The sequence below is a fragment of the Peromyscus eremicus genome, chromosome 2 (genome assembly GCF_949786415.1).
Source record: "Peromyscus eremicus chromosome 2, PerEre_H2_v1, whole genome shotgun sequence".
Taxonomy (NCBI): Eukaryota; Metazoa; Chordata; class Mammalia; order Rodentia; family Cricetidae; genus Peromyscus; species Peromyscus eremicus.
The window spans coordinates 131,111,009-131,124,792 of NC_081417.1; the positions used below are offsets into that span (position 1 = coordinate 131,111,009).

General features: G+C 52.9%; 1 protein-coding gene across 1 annotated transcript in view; it reads right to left on the reverse strand.

The window, feature by feature from the left end:
- Szt2 (SZT2 subunit of KICSTOR complex) overlaps positions 1 to 13,784 on the reverse strand; it is a 45,856-nt gene that overhangs the window by 9,373 nt on the left and 22,699 nt on the right. Inside the window, exons 29-58 of the mRNA XM_059254849.1 lie at positions 13,418 to 13,559; positions 13,166 to 13,258; positions 12,961 to 13,039; positions 12,564 to 12,857; positions 12,254 to 12,395; positions 12,046 to 12,153; positions 11,897 to 11,960; positions 11,501 to 11,686; positions 11,020 to 11,187; positions 10,856 to 10,943; positions 10,667 to 10,738; positions 10,280 to 10,481; positions 9,098 to 9,197; positions 7,697 to 7,826; positions 5,391 to 5,543; positions 5,208 to 5,310; positions 5,013 to 5,118; positions 4,813 to 4,924; positions 3,763 to 3,881; positions 3,489 to 3,653; positions 3,205 to 3,289; positions 2,715 to 2,879; positions 2,445 to 2,612; positions 1,919 to 2,052; positions 1,366 to 1,532; positions 1,138 to 1,235; positions 917 to 1,049; positions 617 to 747; positions 396 to 496; positions 140 to 316 (exon numbers count right to left, since the gene is read on the reverse strand). Coding sequence (XP_059110832.1) covers positions 140 to 316; positions 396 to 496; positions 617 to 747; positions 917 to 1,049; positions 1,138 to 1,235; positions 1,366 to 1,532; positions 1,919 to 2,052; positions 2,445 to 2,612; positions 2,715 to 2,879; positions 3,205 to 3,289; positions 3,489 to 3,653; positions 3,763 to 3,881; positions 4,813 to 4,924; positions 5,013 to 5,118; positions 5,208 to 5,310; positions 5,391 to 5,543; positions 7,697 to 7,826; positions 9,098 to 9,197; positions 10,280 to 10,481; positions 10,667 to 10,738; positions 10,856 to 10,943; positions 11,020 to 11,187; positions 11,501 to 11,686; positions 11,897 to 11,960; positions 12,046 to 12,153; positions 12,254 to 12,395; positions 12,564 to 12,857; positions 12,961 to 13,039; positions 13,166 to 13,258; positions 13,418 to 13,559 — 3,985 coding nt within the window. The remainder of the gene's footprint in view (positions 1 to 139; positions 317 to 395; positions 497 to 616; positions 748 to 916; positions 1,050 to 1,137; positions 1,236 to 1,365; positions 1,533 to 1,918; positions 2,053 to 2,444; positions 2,613 to 2,714; positions 2,880 to 3,204; positions 3,290 to 3,488; positions 3,654 to 3,762; positions 3,882 to 4,812; positions 4,925 to 5,012; positions 5,119 to 5,207; positions 5,311 to 5,390; positions 5,544 to 7,696; positions 7,827 to 9,097; positions 9,198 to 10,279; positions 10,482 to 10,666; positions 10,739 to 10,855; positions 10,944 to 11,019; positions 11,188 to 11,500; positions 11,687 to 11,896; positions 11,961 to 12,045; positions 12,154 to 12,253; positions 12,396 to 12,563; positions 12,858 to 12,960; positions 13,040 to 13,165; positions 13,259 to 13,417; positions 13,560 to 13,784) is intronic.

Genomic DNA, 13,784 nt, shown 5'->3' on the forward strand with positions numbered 1-13,784 from the left:
CTTTTGACCTTGAACCTTTTCTCCCACATCACGGCTTCCTCTTCTACCATCTCTGTCCCCAGTCTGTCTCCCTTTCCTGGCTTCTTTGAACTGGCCACTCAGTGGCCAGAACTGGCCGTGGGAGCTAGGCAGTAGGTACCTTTCCGTCTCGCACAGGAAAGTCCAACTGGCCGCAGTGATGGAAGAGCCCGAGCTTCTGGCTGAGCAGGCAGGAGATGAGATGGGCTCGAGCATTCTGCCACTGTACAAGGCGGATCAGAGCTCGGCCCAGCGCTGCACCCAGGTCTGGAGCCCAGTTGTAAGTCAGCAGCTGTAGCTAGAGACGGGGTCAGGGTCAGGGTCAGTGAGGTCACAGAACTCCTGCTCCCCACCCCAGCCCGTGAGCACACACTTACCTTCTTGTCTGTGACCTCTAACAGCAAGAGTCTCTGCCGGGGAGCACTTCGCCCTGAGCTTCCCTCTCCCCCTGACTCAAAGCGCTGCACAGCTTTGGCAGCTGTGGAAGGAGGAGCACGATGGGGGGGCTGTGGGCAGATCCCCATCCCACCCCCCTCCTGCAGGGCCGGCAACTACCCAGCAGTCACTGGAGCCACCATCTCCTCCCCCCCACCCTCACCCTGCTGGGTTGGTCTCCTCCACTGTGCGAAGTTCCTCCCTAGAAGAAGCAGGTGCCGCTCCGCTGCTGGGCGGGGGGCTGGGCCCAGCTGCCCTGGGGAACAAGGGCTGAAGATATCTGGTTCGGAACCTCTGTTGGGAGGAAGGAGTGGGTAAGAGGAAACAACTCCTTGGTCCTGTTCCTCGGCCCGCCTTGCACCCACCTCTCACGGCCCAGGCCCTACTGGTTTGGCTTACTATAGCTGCCAGCTTTTAGGGCTCTGGGGAAGGCCACCTCAATCCTACCAGAGCTCAAACTCACAAATGCTGCTCAAAGACACGGACACTGGTATCTCCAGCCATGGAGATGACTAGAGTGGTGAACTCTGACAAGATGGATGGAAGGAGGAACCGGGACACCATGTGGGTGGAGCTTCTGGACACTGAGGCACAACCTGGAAGACAGACAGAGAAGTCACTGCAGGGCTGCAGGGTGGAAAGCAGGTCAAGGGCTGAGGCATGAGAGAGGGACCTGGGTCTCACCAATCTGAACCATAAATCCCATCCAGCGCTGAACGACACGAGCAAACACAGGGTGCAGAGTCCCCACCTCACCTTCCTCTAGCTGTGCTGTCCGGCGTCTAAAGACAGAGTCGAGTCAGAATGCTACACGCAGTGTACCAAGTGTACTCACATGGGCACCAAGTGCCATTCAGGGACTTTACACCTGGACATGTCCTAACACCACACCACACCACACCACACCCATACCTTTGTCTCTGGGCTCCGGAATCTGGGCCTGGGGCCCGCTCAGATCCGCCTGGGGTCCGAACGTTCTCGGTTTTATGACGTCTCCGACCCCGAGTATCTTCTGGCCGATCCAGGACAATATCATCAGTTGTTTTTGGGGAGCCCAAATCTCCACCTTCTGTTTTACTCTAGCAACAACGCAGGGAATGAGGAGGGCCATTAGGAAGAGGAGAGGGAAGAGGGAAGCACTGTGGGGCAGAAATGAGCCCAGAGGGGTTAGAGGCCCGATGGCTCAGTCCTGGGGTAACTAAGCAGCCCTGGGCAGGTTACTTCACTTCCCTACTCTCATCCTCCTGTGGGTGAAGGTGCTATGGCTCAGAGGGTTCCCACTTGGAAACGCGAAGGCAGCTGGTAAGCTGGGACTCTACAAGGAGAGCTTGCCGTTTTGCAAACTCCTATCCAAAGGACAGAGCAGTTTCATCTCAAAAGACAAGCGACAAGGGCTGGGCAGGAAGAGGGTTGGAGCATCTGGGAGGCAGGCAGACAGAAGCCAGCTTCACACTTCCTTCATTACCAGCATATCCCAGAAGCTACGGCGGCCGGCTTTGCTGGGCGGAGTCACAGGCTCCCCGGAGACAGGGGTAGAGGGAAAGGTGCTGGCTCGGCAGGCAGGGCTCTTGGTTTCCACCGATCCGCTCCTAAGACCGCCTGTGGACACCAAACATCGCCGGCTCCCATCACTGATTCCCCTTATAGAAAAGCTTACCCTAGCCTGGCATGAGTGTCTCAACACCTACTCTACCGGTGAGTTAGGACACTGACGGTGTGTGCTGCACTGCTTGCGAGACGAGTTCCTGAGGATCTCTCCCTCCTCAGGGGTGTGTTTGGGGGGTGGGGGTGCAGCTGAATGTATACACTTCTGCCATTGCCTCGCCTTGAGGATGTGCAGACAGGTGGCACACAACTGAATGTCTACTTCTGATGGGGCTTCTGCTTCTTTCTCGGAACCTCATGTCTGCACCCTGCCCACCACATGACCCTGCCTTGGTTTCTGACTTTCTCTGGACCCAGCAGAGGAGCTGGGTTCTTGATTTGCGTACCTGGAGGTAAGTCTTCTGTACACAGTGAAGCTGGCAGCAGCCGCAGCTCCATGATGGCGTCAGCCAGGGCCTGTCGAGCTGCGGCCCGGAGCTTCTCCTCCAGCTGTACAATGCTAATGTTCCCCTTCTCCCACACGTCCAGTCGAAGCCGTGGGGACCCGTCCTGAGCTGGAGGGGAAAATGGAGGTCACCGTGGTTGTCTTCTACCCTAACCACCACTTTTACCTTCACAGCATTGATGGAACACTCCATCCCAGCAGGCTGTCTTACCTGAAGAACTGTCCACCATGTTTGGGCAGCGAATGACCTGAGTCAACTGCTCAAATTCCTCCTCTTGTAGTGGGTCTGGAGGCCCCGGAGAGGAGGGGGGCCACAATGCTAGTGAGATGGGGGCTCCCCCTTCTTCCACAAAGGCTAGAGTGATGCAGGCAACTCCTGTGTAGAAATCAGAGGAAGGCTCAGCTCTGGCACTTGCACACAGCCCCTCCCAGGCCCCTCCTCAGCAGCAAGACCCCGTAGCCTCAAGGTAAAAAAAAGCCTTTCTTAGCCGGGTGTTGGTGGCGCACGCCTTTAACCCAGCACTCGGGAGGCAGAGGCAGGTGGATCTCTGTGAGTTCGAGGCTAGCCTGGGCTACAAAGCGAGTTCCAGGAAAGGAGCAAAGCTACACAGAGAAACCCTGTCTTGAAAAACCAAAAAAAAAAAAAAACCCAAACCTTTCTTACATCTGGTGTAGTATAAGGGCTAAGTCCAGCAATTTACCTTTGCCTCCGGTGCCCTGCCCACCAGGTTTGTTATACAAGTAGATGTCCAAGTCGGGGAGGCCCCCCTGTGGTGGCAGTGGATGCTGGGGAGAGAAGAGCCATGAGCACTAGATGAAGGTCCATAGTGGGGAAGGGGGTACAGGTATGTGTGGGAGCTCAGCAAGGCAGGTAGGCGTACACAGGCCCATGGGCCAAACCACAGATGCAAGTACCTATAAAAAGTTATAGTCTGGGTGTGCAAGGAACAGGGTACTGAGTGTGAACAGGTAAGGGCGATCTTACCTGGAAGTGGTTCCGGCTATTGCTGTCTGTGTACTTGGGCGAGTGCAGGAAGGTGAGTAAGTTCTGACGGAGGTACCAGGCCAGGGCGGGAAGCCAGGGTCTGCAGGATGAGGGTAGGGCCAGATGCAGCACCTCTGAGGGCAGACTTCCAGGAGGCTGGATGAACTGCAGTTAGAAGAGGTGGAGCTGAAGGCATGGATGGATTCTAGACTAGGTATCCCCAGCCCCCGTGGCTGGGTCTGAAAAGGATGCTGGTGTCAGAGAGGAAGCTGACCTCTACATCAGCTGGGGTCAGCTTGCAGTTCCGCACCAGCATGACTGTGATGACATCCAGTGTGGCCTCATCCAGGCGCCGACGCAGAACCCTCACCAACTCATCTGTGATTTCAGGACCTTGACGGAACCATGTTCGAGAGGTGGGGATAGTGTTAGAGGAGTCAGCCATCCTGAGTCCAGGCCTTAAGCCCCTGACCACAACCATGGGACTGGATATAACTATGCATGCCAGCTAAAAAGGAACCAGCACAAAGTTCTCATTTTGTGAGACTACTCAACATGCTTTTGGACACGTAAGTTTTACCTAAGATCCTCAAAGTCCTTATCCCAAATATGGTGATTTTAACACCACCAACCCCAGAGTTGTATAACAACTGCTAAAAGAGAAGTGTCCTAGTTAGCTTTAATTGTCAACTTGATACAGCCTAGAGTCATCTGAGAATGCAGTCTCAAGGAGGACCTGCCTGGGTCAGATCGGGGTGGACATATCTGTGGGAGATTGTCTTGATTAGTAATTCACACAGGCGGACCCAGGACACCATGGGCAGCGCCATTCTCTGGGCAGCTGGTCATGGGGACAAACAGGATCCTGGTTAAGCATGGGCCGGTAGGTAAGCGAGGCAGCCCCAGCGTTCCTCCGGGTGTCAGCTTTCAGTTACTGTTGAGCTCCCGTCCTGATCCCCACTGATGTTACCCGTAAGCTGAAATCAACTCCTAAGTTATTAGAGTTTCTTCCAGCCAGGAAACGAAACTAGGACAGTACGTGACAGTGTTAGTCTGAGATCCGGTCTACAGCACCTGGACACCTTAGGTTCAATGTGGCCCCACCTGATCCCAGATCTTCACCCAGTCCATCTCTGGTCTCGGGCCAGTGGGCCCAGGAGCTATTCTGCGATTGTCTGGCTCCTCTTCCCACACTACACCTCAATCAGGCTGTCTCGTCTCACCCGGCTCCTCCTCCAGCCAAGTCCAGAGCATGGCAGGCCCTGGAGAGAGAGCCCAGGGCAGACCAGCTGGCTGCAAGAGAAATGCCTGTCAGAATCCTTACCTGCCTGTCCTACGCCATGCACCAGCAGCTGGATGTGTCTGTCCACTTGGCCCACAGGGCGAACAGCGTCAGGACTGCGGCTGGACGTCATGTCCAGGGGAGAACGAGGACCCTACAGGGACAACAATGGTCAGGGGCTAGCTCCAAGAAGCTAAGTATGCAGGGTGCGTGGGAGCAACAGGTACTGCAACAACACGTGCCATGGAATCCTCAGAGTAGATGGGTTCTTGGCTTCGGGACAGAGCTAGGGATTGGGGCAGAGCATCCCCTTCCCATGGGCGGTCACTGCAGGATGTCTCCAGAAGCCTAGAAAAGAAAGGCAGGGTCTTTGGGCACCTCTCCTCCCATGCCATCCCTGACTCAAGCTTTAACCCGTGTTCTAAGGGGCCACATACCGAAGGTAGTACACAGCATTTGTTGCTCGCTCTTGATAAACAAACATGTTTTTCCGGTTCACTACAGAGAAGGCATTGAGCACAGAGCGCAGGGCCTGGATAGCTGGAGTGGTAACACGGGGTGAGGAAAGTTCTTTCCCTACATCTCCCACTCCCACCTGCCCTCGCATGCCAATGACATACCCCGAGAGACCCCCATGCTGGGCCCCATCTTGAGGCGTGAATGGACTCGGATCACAGTTCCCCATACAACATCACAGGAGAAATGACCAGGGACAAACTGCATCGTGGCTGCTAGGTATCCTCGGGGAGCACAGCTCTCATCAGCAGCGTAATCTGCAGGGGGGCAGCACGGTGACAAACAGGATATCCAGGTCTCTGCCTCCTTACCTTAGACTTTTTATTCCTGGTTCCCCACCCCTGACATTCTCCTAAGGAAAGGTGAACGCAGGTAGCAAGGATGAGCTAGGCACAGGCACATTCTGAGGAGGCTAGGCTACGGTGCAGAGGCTTCTGGAACTGTCTTCAGGAGACTGGACGGGGTTAAGGAGAGACGTCAACAAAAGCAATCCTAAAGGCGACGCCAAAGGATTCTGGCTTATCATAACACGTTATGTGTTCTAACACATGCCAGCGGCCCCACAAGCTACTGTCTTCACCAAAGGCTGCAGCAGTACCTCATTTAAAGAAACAAGCTATGGATGTCTGTGTACACCACCTGCAGAGTGGGGGTAGCCTTCCTGTGCTTTGAAGGAAAGATGCCCCGAAGGCTGGTATGGAGTAAGGGCCATGGGCACAGCCCAATGCCCTGTTTGATCCTTGTCATGCTTCTAGGTGAACGGGGAACTTTCTTAAGGATGAAGGAGCAGTTCGATTTCCCAGAAACACTACTGTCAGGGGACGGCATGTACAGGCTACCCAGCTCACTCTGGCCCAGAATGCAGTTCCTAAGGGCTTCAGAGGATACATGGAGACTAAAACAAGGAAGAGCTGTGCCTAGGCTGACTGGCCTTACATGCAGGCCGCTGCAAGTCCTGAGTGGCAGTACGTGGTTGTCCTGGCTCAGTCTCAATATGCAGAAACTACCCTCCAAACCACGGCAGTCTGCTAATCAGGGCGTTTCTACTTTCATACAGAGAAACATCTCAGGATATGCTGAGAGAAATACTTCTCTAACAATGGTAAAAACGACTGAGAATATTAAAAATTAGGTGTCTCAAAGCAGAAGGGAGAACTGAAGAGGACATGATTGGCTTTTCTTCTGTGGGCTGGCCTGGGAGCTCATGGTGTAAGAGAAGGGAGCCCAACCTGGAGACTCCAATCACTATCTCCATTAGATGTGTGTTTCCTTCCCACAACCAGAAACCCCAGGAATCCCAAAGAAGCCCTGTGTCTGCCTGTCTGGAGGGACAGCCAATCAGAAGCCCAACTTTGCTATATAGCGTCTTAGACTCCTTCCCTCTGTCTCCTACCTGTGGAACTGGCTGCCAACTTCTCACTCCCTCACACTCCTCACCTGTCTATCCCCCTGCTGGGTTAGGGTTGTGGAATATTAGCTTAAGATGTGTTATATTTGTTTATGCTGTGGAGTATTTGTTTAATGATGCAAAGATGTGTTGCGTTCTTATTTGTTGAACTTTGTGAAGCTGTGTTACTTTGCCTGCCTAAAATACCTGATTGGTCTAATAAAGAGCTGAATGGCCAATAGCTAGGCAGGAGAGAGAAACGGTGGGGCTGGTAGGCAGGGAATAAATAGGAGAAATCTAGGGAAGAGAGGAGGAGCAAGAAAAGGAGGAGAGGTGGACACTGGAGGTCAGCCACCCAGCCACCCACAGAGTAAGAAGGAAAGATATACAGAATAAAGAAAGGTAAAAAATCCAGAGGCAAACTAAAGAGAAATGGGATAATTTAAGTTAGAAAAGCTGGCTAGAAACAAGCCAAGCTAAGGCCAGGCATTCATAAGTAAGAATAAGTCTCCATGTATTTATTTGGGAGTTGGGTGATGGGCCCCCAAAGAGTAAAAAAACAACTACAGGTTAAGATGATTATTTTGGGTATCAAGGCAAGGCCAGGCAAAGGCATGCCATATGAAGCCAGGTCACAGCCTGGAGCTAACCATCTCTTTTCTCCAATATTCTCAACATTCTTCACATATGGCTTTCCCCTTACTAGACAGAAGCAAGCTCAATTCCGCACCTCCTTTCAGAGTCTTTGCTTGCCTACACCTCCCTTCCGTCACTACATCCATTTTCTCTGCTGACCGACTTGGAAGCACCCTCTCTGCTCCAGCCTTCTGTCTTCACTCTGCCTTTTCATCTGGCTTCCAGTCCATCTCGGCAGGGAAACTGCTTTCTTTAAAGTCATTGACAAGCCTGCAGCAGCCAAGTGCGGGGATCCTTATCTTCCTACTCTAGCCTCTCACATGAGAACTGGGTAGAAGGACAGCAGCGCCACTGCTCTGTGAGGGAGCTTCCCGGCTGTGATCATACCATCACTGGGCAGGGGTGCCCGCTGACGGGAATGGAAAGGTGTCTCACTGCGCCACAGATCTTCTTCACTCTCGGCCACCAGAAGGGAGTTACAAATGTGACTGTCATGAAGGTCCTGAAGGAGCAGTCTCTAAGAGAAGGAGCAAGGTGTCAGAAAACCGAAATACCTTCTAAGTGGGTGATGGTCAGGAGTGATGAAAGGCCACAGAGAATGACCACTATTACTGAGGTCCAAGGTCAAAAAGAGCATCAAGAGTCCAGCCTGGACTACCTATAATACACGGTATCAGAAACAAAAGTACATGGATGCCCTGAGGACTAGGAGGCAGTCAAGGACAGTCTGCTTTGATACTGCATCAGCCTTGCATGCTGCAACATGGAGAACATGGCACTATGAAAAGGTAACTTCTAGGCACTGTGAAATGAAAGCCAAGGAACAGGTTTCTCATCAAGGAGACACAGAGCCCATGGTTTCAGACACTGTTCAATCTGCATGGAGAAAAATGTGATACAGGTGGTTTGGACTGGAGAGGAGAAGAACACACGGAGAACAATGGGCCAGGGACGGGAAGCTTGAGTCAGAAATACAATTTTGAATTTTTAAAAGTGAAAAAAACAAAATAAAGAACCACTTAAAACAAAACAAAAGGCTGTACCACCAATGATGGTACCAGTGATGAAGGGTACGAGTGATGAAGGGTACCAGTGATGAAGGGTACCAGGGGTGATGAGGGAGCAGTAGTCAGAACAGCATCCTACTGTAACAGAGCTCTGGGCTCCGAGAGCAAACCCAGCAAGCAGTTGTTCCTCATGAGAAGCTGGTCACCATTTTTCAGTTCTCAACTTAAAACTGGAGTGGAGGGGAAGGAAGAGTGGGAAAGGGGGGTCACTGGGAGGAGAGGAGGGCGGGGAAGCTGTGGTCTCGGTATGTAAAATAAATTTTTTAAAAAGTTATTTAAAAAGCAAAACAAAACTGCTTTATCCAAGAGGCCCTCCCAGATACTCAGGGTCAGAGCCCTGTCACGTGCTCTCCTGGCAGCCGCTGCTTTCCCGCTACAGAATTCTTCACAGCTGACACTGAAATCATCCACGTACTTTAGTTGTTCAGGCCCATCTGGCCTCTTCTACACAAGCACCAGTCAGATCCCTGTGTCTGGTTCTCACTGACTTCTAATGCTAACACAGCCTAAGGGCAGGGAATGTCACTGGAGGGAAGGAAAACCTTCCCGTTTGTAGGGAATTGGGAGAGGAACAGCTTTCCAGAACTTGGGGTGCCAAAGAAAAGGTCTCCGTCATTGTTAAGTTTGATACAGACGACCAGGCTCTGTAAGTTTGGTTCCTGGAAACTCCTTCCTCTTCTGCTCTGCCTCAGTGCCTGAGTCCTGTCCCTGGCTGACTTACCTGGTTGACCTCTCTGCAGATCTCCCCAACTCGCCTCACCAGGAGTTGCTGTAGGTGGCGACACTCAGTGCCAGGCCCGCCATCCTCCCGAATCAGGCTCCTAGGCAGGGAGGACAGATATGACAGAGAACGGCAGTGGAGGAAGCTTTAGGTGTCCTAAGGGGGCGGGGTCATGGTGCTGGGGGCCAAAGGACACTGTATGAAGGAGGGAAACATGGACAAAGCGAACTTCCTGGGAAGGGGAAACGGGCATTTCCAGCAGTTCTGGAGCCCTAGGCTCTATGCTTGCCTTGCCAGCTCCCTCATGGAACTAAACTGAGGCTCCCATCATCCAGCATGCTCCTTGCTTATTCTCAAAGCTTGGTCAAAATGGTGGCTTTCTCTTGTGCCACCTCTGAGAACAGGTATTTAAGCAGATGCCTGTATTTAAGTGAGTCCTGGCTCTGTCACTGACTGTGACCTGGGCAAGTATTCAATTCTCTGTACTGAGTTTCCTCATCCACATTGTTAGGGCAATACTATGTAGAGTTGTTATGTAGATCCCTGCACATGCTGGACAGGCACTTACACGTTCATACACTTGTTAACTATCAGCCACCACTCCTATTTTTTAAATATCAACTTCGGAAATGTTTATGAACTATGGATGCTCTTAAGGCTCAGAGAGAAGTCATAATCCCCATCAGCTTTTCAACCCCACTGAGAAAGTCAAGCGTGCTGGGCACGGTGGCACACACTCTATTCTCAGCATTCAGGAGGCAGAGGCAGGTGGATCTCCATGAATTCGAAGCCAGCATGGTCTACAATAAGTTCCAAGCCAGTTCTAGCTCAAAAATAAATAATATAAATTCAAGAGTGATGTTCTTTTCCTAGATGTGGAAAGATCAGGAATAGACCTCAGACAATCCCTACCAAAGTTCTAAAACACCGCACCCCCCCCCCCGGCCCCCCACACCTCCAGACAGGGTTTCACTGTAGCCCTGGTGACCTGAAACACAATGTAGACCATGTTGACCTGAAACTCCTAGAGATCTACCTAACTCAGTCTTCCCGGTGCTGGGATTAAAGGTGTGCGCCACCATGCCCGGCCTTAGGTACTTTTATTAACCCTGGAGAGAGGTACTGTGTGAATATGCACGAGAAGCCGATAGCTTTGCCGTGCAGGCCATGGCTTCTACATACCGTGCATGTGCATACACTTCCACACGATCCTGCAGTATCCTGACGATGAGCCAGAAATCCGGCAGGGAGGGCCCAGGAAGGCCTGACAGTGAAGGCTGTGGAGGCGCCGGTCCAGGTGGAGTCCGAAGTGTGAAGGGGGCTTTCTCCCCAAGGGTCTCACTGGGACCCTCGCTGTCTGAGCCACTGCTGCCACCGTCATAACCTGTGTCAAATGTGCTCACATTTATCCCATCCTTAGCTGAGCCCGAGTCATCTGAATCTCAAGAGCATCAGGCTGGAGAGTCTCTTTAAGAAAGTCCTCTGATACCCTTTCCTAGGCCTTTCCCTATGCAGCCCTAAGCCCAGCTGCCATCAACTTGGGGTCCTCCACCCCTACTCTGAGCTTACCTAGGTGGTCTGAGTCCACACTGCCTTGACTGGACATAAGGCTCAGTCCCCGGGTAGGCCCAGGCTGACTGCCTGTAGAGAGAAGAGAAATGCCTGCTACGTCTCTGGATCCTGCCGAGGATCAGCCAGTAGAAACGGAAGCCAGGAGAGCTAGCTCCGGCCCCTAGACTACGCTGCCCATCTTCTTACCTCCCTGCGACAAGCTGGGCAGGTTGATGAGGGGGGTGCCTTCAGAATCCTCTAGGGAGCCAGGGACTTGGGGGCTGGCTATCAGGACCTGAAGAATAGGAATCAGACCTGAGATACAGCTACATGCCAACTGCCACACCTCTTGGTGCTCAGGGCAGACCTACCTCCCCTTCGGCATCTTCAGCCCTGTCTTCATGGCTTTGCCAAGCCCAGGCTGCTGAAGGGGGCTCCCCATGGAGTCCACCTGGTTGTTGGCCAGCTGCCACAAAGAAGAAGCCACTGTCAGGATCCTCCAGGAGAACATGGCCAGGGAGGTGAAGGCGTCGGAACTCCTAGGGAAGGAGCCAAGATCACATGTTAGGCAGGATTTCTCACTTGACACTTTGACTACCACAGAAGCAAAGTGCTGAGGTGAGAAAAGGTTAAGTCACCTCCCTAGTCCAGCAGGCCCAATAACAAGGTGGGAAGTGGAGTAACAGTCCACGGAACTGGGCTATCAGGCAAACGGGAGAGGGACAGGTGATATGGCAAGGAGATACAGGAGGGAAAATTCTGTGGACTCAAACTAAGAGAAGGCCTTCCTTTCTGGGGTTCAAGGAAGGATGAGCCCCCAGGGAACTATTGAATGGTCTGAGAGTGGCTTACCTCCTTGAATTGTGTGAGGGAGCGTTCTGGCCCAAACACAAAACTCAGGGGAGGAGCTTGGCGAAGGCAGGTAGAGCGTCCCGAAGAGCTATGAATGTGGGCAGCTGCTCGGCGTAGGGCAGAGCTCCGGGGGATGCCCCCTCTTCGGAGTGCCCCTACCATCTCATCTTCTAACAACCAGCGGATCTACAGCCAGAATGCAGGGGCAAGCCCTTACTGGGACACCACCTCAACCCCAAACTAAAAGATACTAGAAGACAGTCTGCCTGACTGACTGAGAGAAGCCTGCCTCAGCCCTAGGATAAAGCAGCACCTCATCTCATTTACCTGACTGAAAGGGTGTCAGGTACAGCGCTGGAGGGCTGTTGCCCACACTGAAGGAAAGAAGTCTCTCACCTCGTTCATAGTGCTCTCCACAGCCAGTCTGTGGGCCGTGGCCAAATTGGACAGTCCTGGGTGCCTAAGTGGAAGAAAGGTTTATAAACTAGTTTCCCAAGAATGAAACTGAGGGGGAGTGAGAAACTGAGAGGGAGATAAGGATGTACCTTTCTTCTTCTGGAGGTGGTAGTGGGGGCCCTAGGCCATCATCTGACCTTAAAGATGATGGCTGCCCGGGGGACCGCGGGAACGAAGCACTGCTCTCAGATGTTGACCTAAACAGGGTGGGAGCAAAAATCAAAGATCAGGAGTTGCTATCCTCCTACGGTCCCCAAGGTCTTATTCCCCGAAGCCCCAGAACCCGCCAAGCCTTACCGGTGGTGTTGAGGGTCCGAGGCTTGGGGGAGTTCCACTTCTAGGGGCAAGGTCAACACAAAGACATCAAGAGTGACACTGAGGTCCCTCAAGGGGACTCGGCCTCCAACTGGGGGTCCCTCCAGACTGGAAAGCACCTGGGCTGTGAGAAAGGTAAAATTAGGGGTTCCTGGGTATCCTGGAAAAAGTATAGCTTCCCAAGTTCTAAGTGATACCAAGTCATTCTCCGAGGTTCTCCATCTCCCCTGTCCTCAAGGGCAGGCAGGCATATGAGGACCTTTGACCTTCCTCTTGGCTCCTCCAAACTCACCCAGGCAGGTGGGCAGGCTGCACACAGGCACTGAGCTGTGCTGCCCACGCAACCGCACGGAGCATGTGAGATGTAGGAAGAGGGGTGGCAGGTCATGCATGAGGCTGTCAGGCCCAGTGGGTGAGTCACCCCCTAAGATACTGAAGGAGTCTTCATCGGGGTTCACAGTGTCTGCATCTGACAGTGATGCGGAGTCTAGCCCAGCAGGCCCTAGGTCTGGTTCGCGGCTCTCACGATATTCCACCTCCAGCTCCGGATCACTTTCAGTGACCACACAGCAGGCAGATGTGTCCCCTAGCAGCATAAGACACGTGGTCAACAGGAGAGGACAGCAGTGGAGAACCACTGAATCGTGGCTTGAAACAGCCATGCTATTTTGACCCACTTGCTCACACACCTTCCTCTCCCACGAGCTCAGCCTCTGAAAACTCCAGGTCACTGACTTTTCTGTCTACAGTGTCTCGGGGTCCCTCATCCTGGGGAGGGGAAAAGGCAGGTAATCAAAGCAGGACATCCACTACTCAAAAGGACTCAGATGGGATGGGAGTTTCCTCTGGGGCTCTGGGTTGGGGCACGAGGAAGGAAGGAGGAAAGCTGCTCACCTCTCGCCGACTGCATGGGGGGCAATAGAAGAAGTAGTGGGGATTGGAGGGCACTGTGCGGAAATGGAGACGACTGATCTCCAGGAACTTCTCCTGTTGTGGGTTTAGAAGGAGGCTATGATGTCAGCCACCCCTTAAAGGACACTACTCCCTTCACTAGACCAGGACTCATGCCCATCCTCAATCCCGGGAAGAATCTGAGGGCCGCATAAGCAGGACTCCACCTGCTTCTGTTCTCTTCCAAGTTCCCACCTGGATGAGGCTGTGAAGAGCATCGTGTGCCTCTCCTCTAAGCTGGCAGACATCCGTCAGAGAAATCTCTGGACCAGGGTCTGGATTTCCGGGGACACGGGTGCTCGGAAACTCAGGCTCACTTAGGTCCTCAGTCTCTACACTGGGGTTGGAAGGAGCACATGACTGTTAAGAACCAGCGAGGGCTAGAGCAGCACACATCTGTCTCTCTACAGCATGTCAATGGCTTGGGAGGTCATGAGGTTAAAGCCCTCTCTCTCCCTTGGGCTCTAACCTCCACCTTTCCTAGAATAAGGGTGCCCCCCCCCCCCAACAACTCGCATCACTCGTGGAGGGTGGTATCATTCAGTGTAAGTGGAGAACAGGA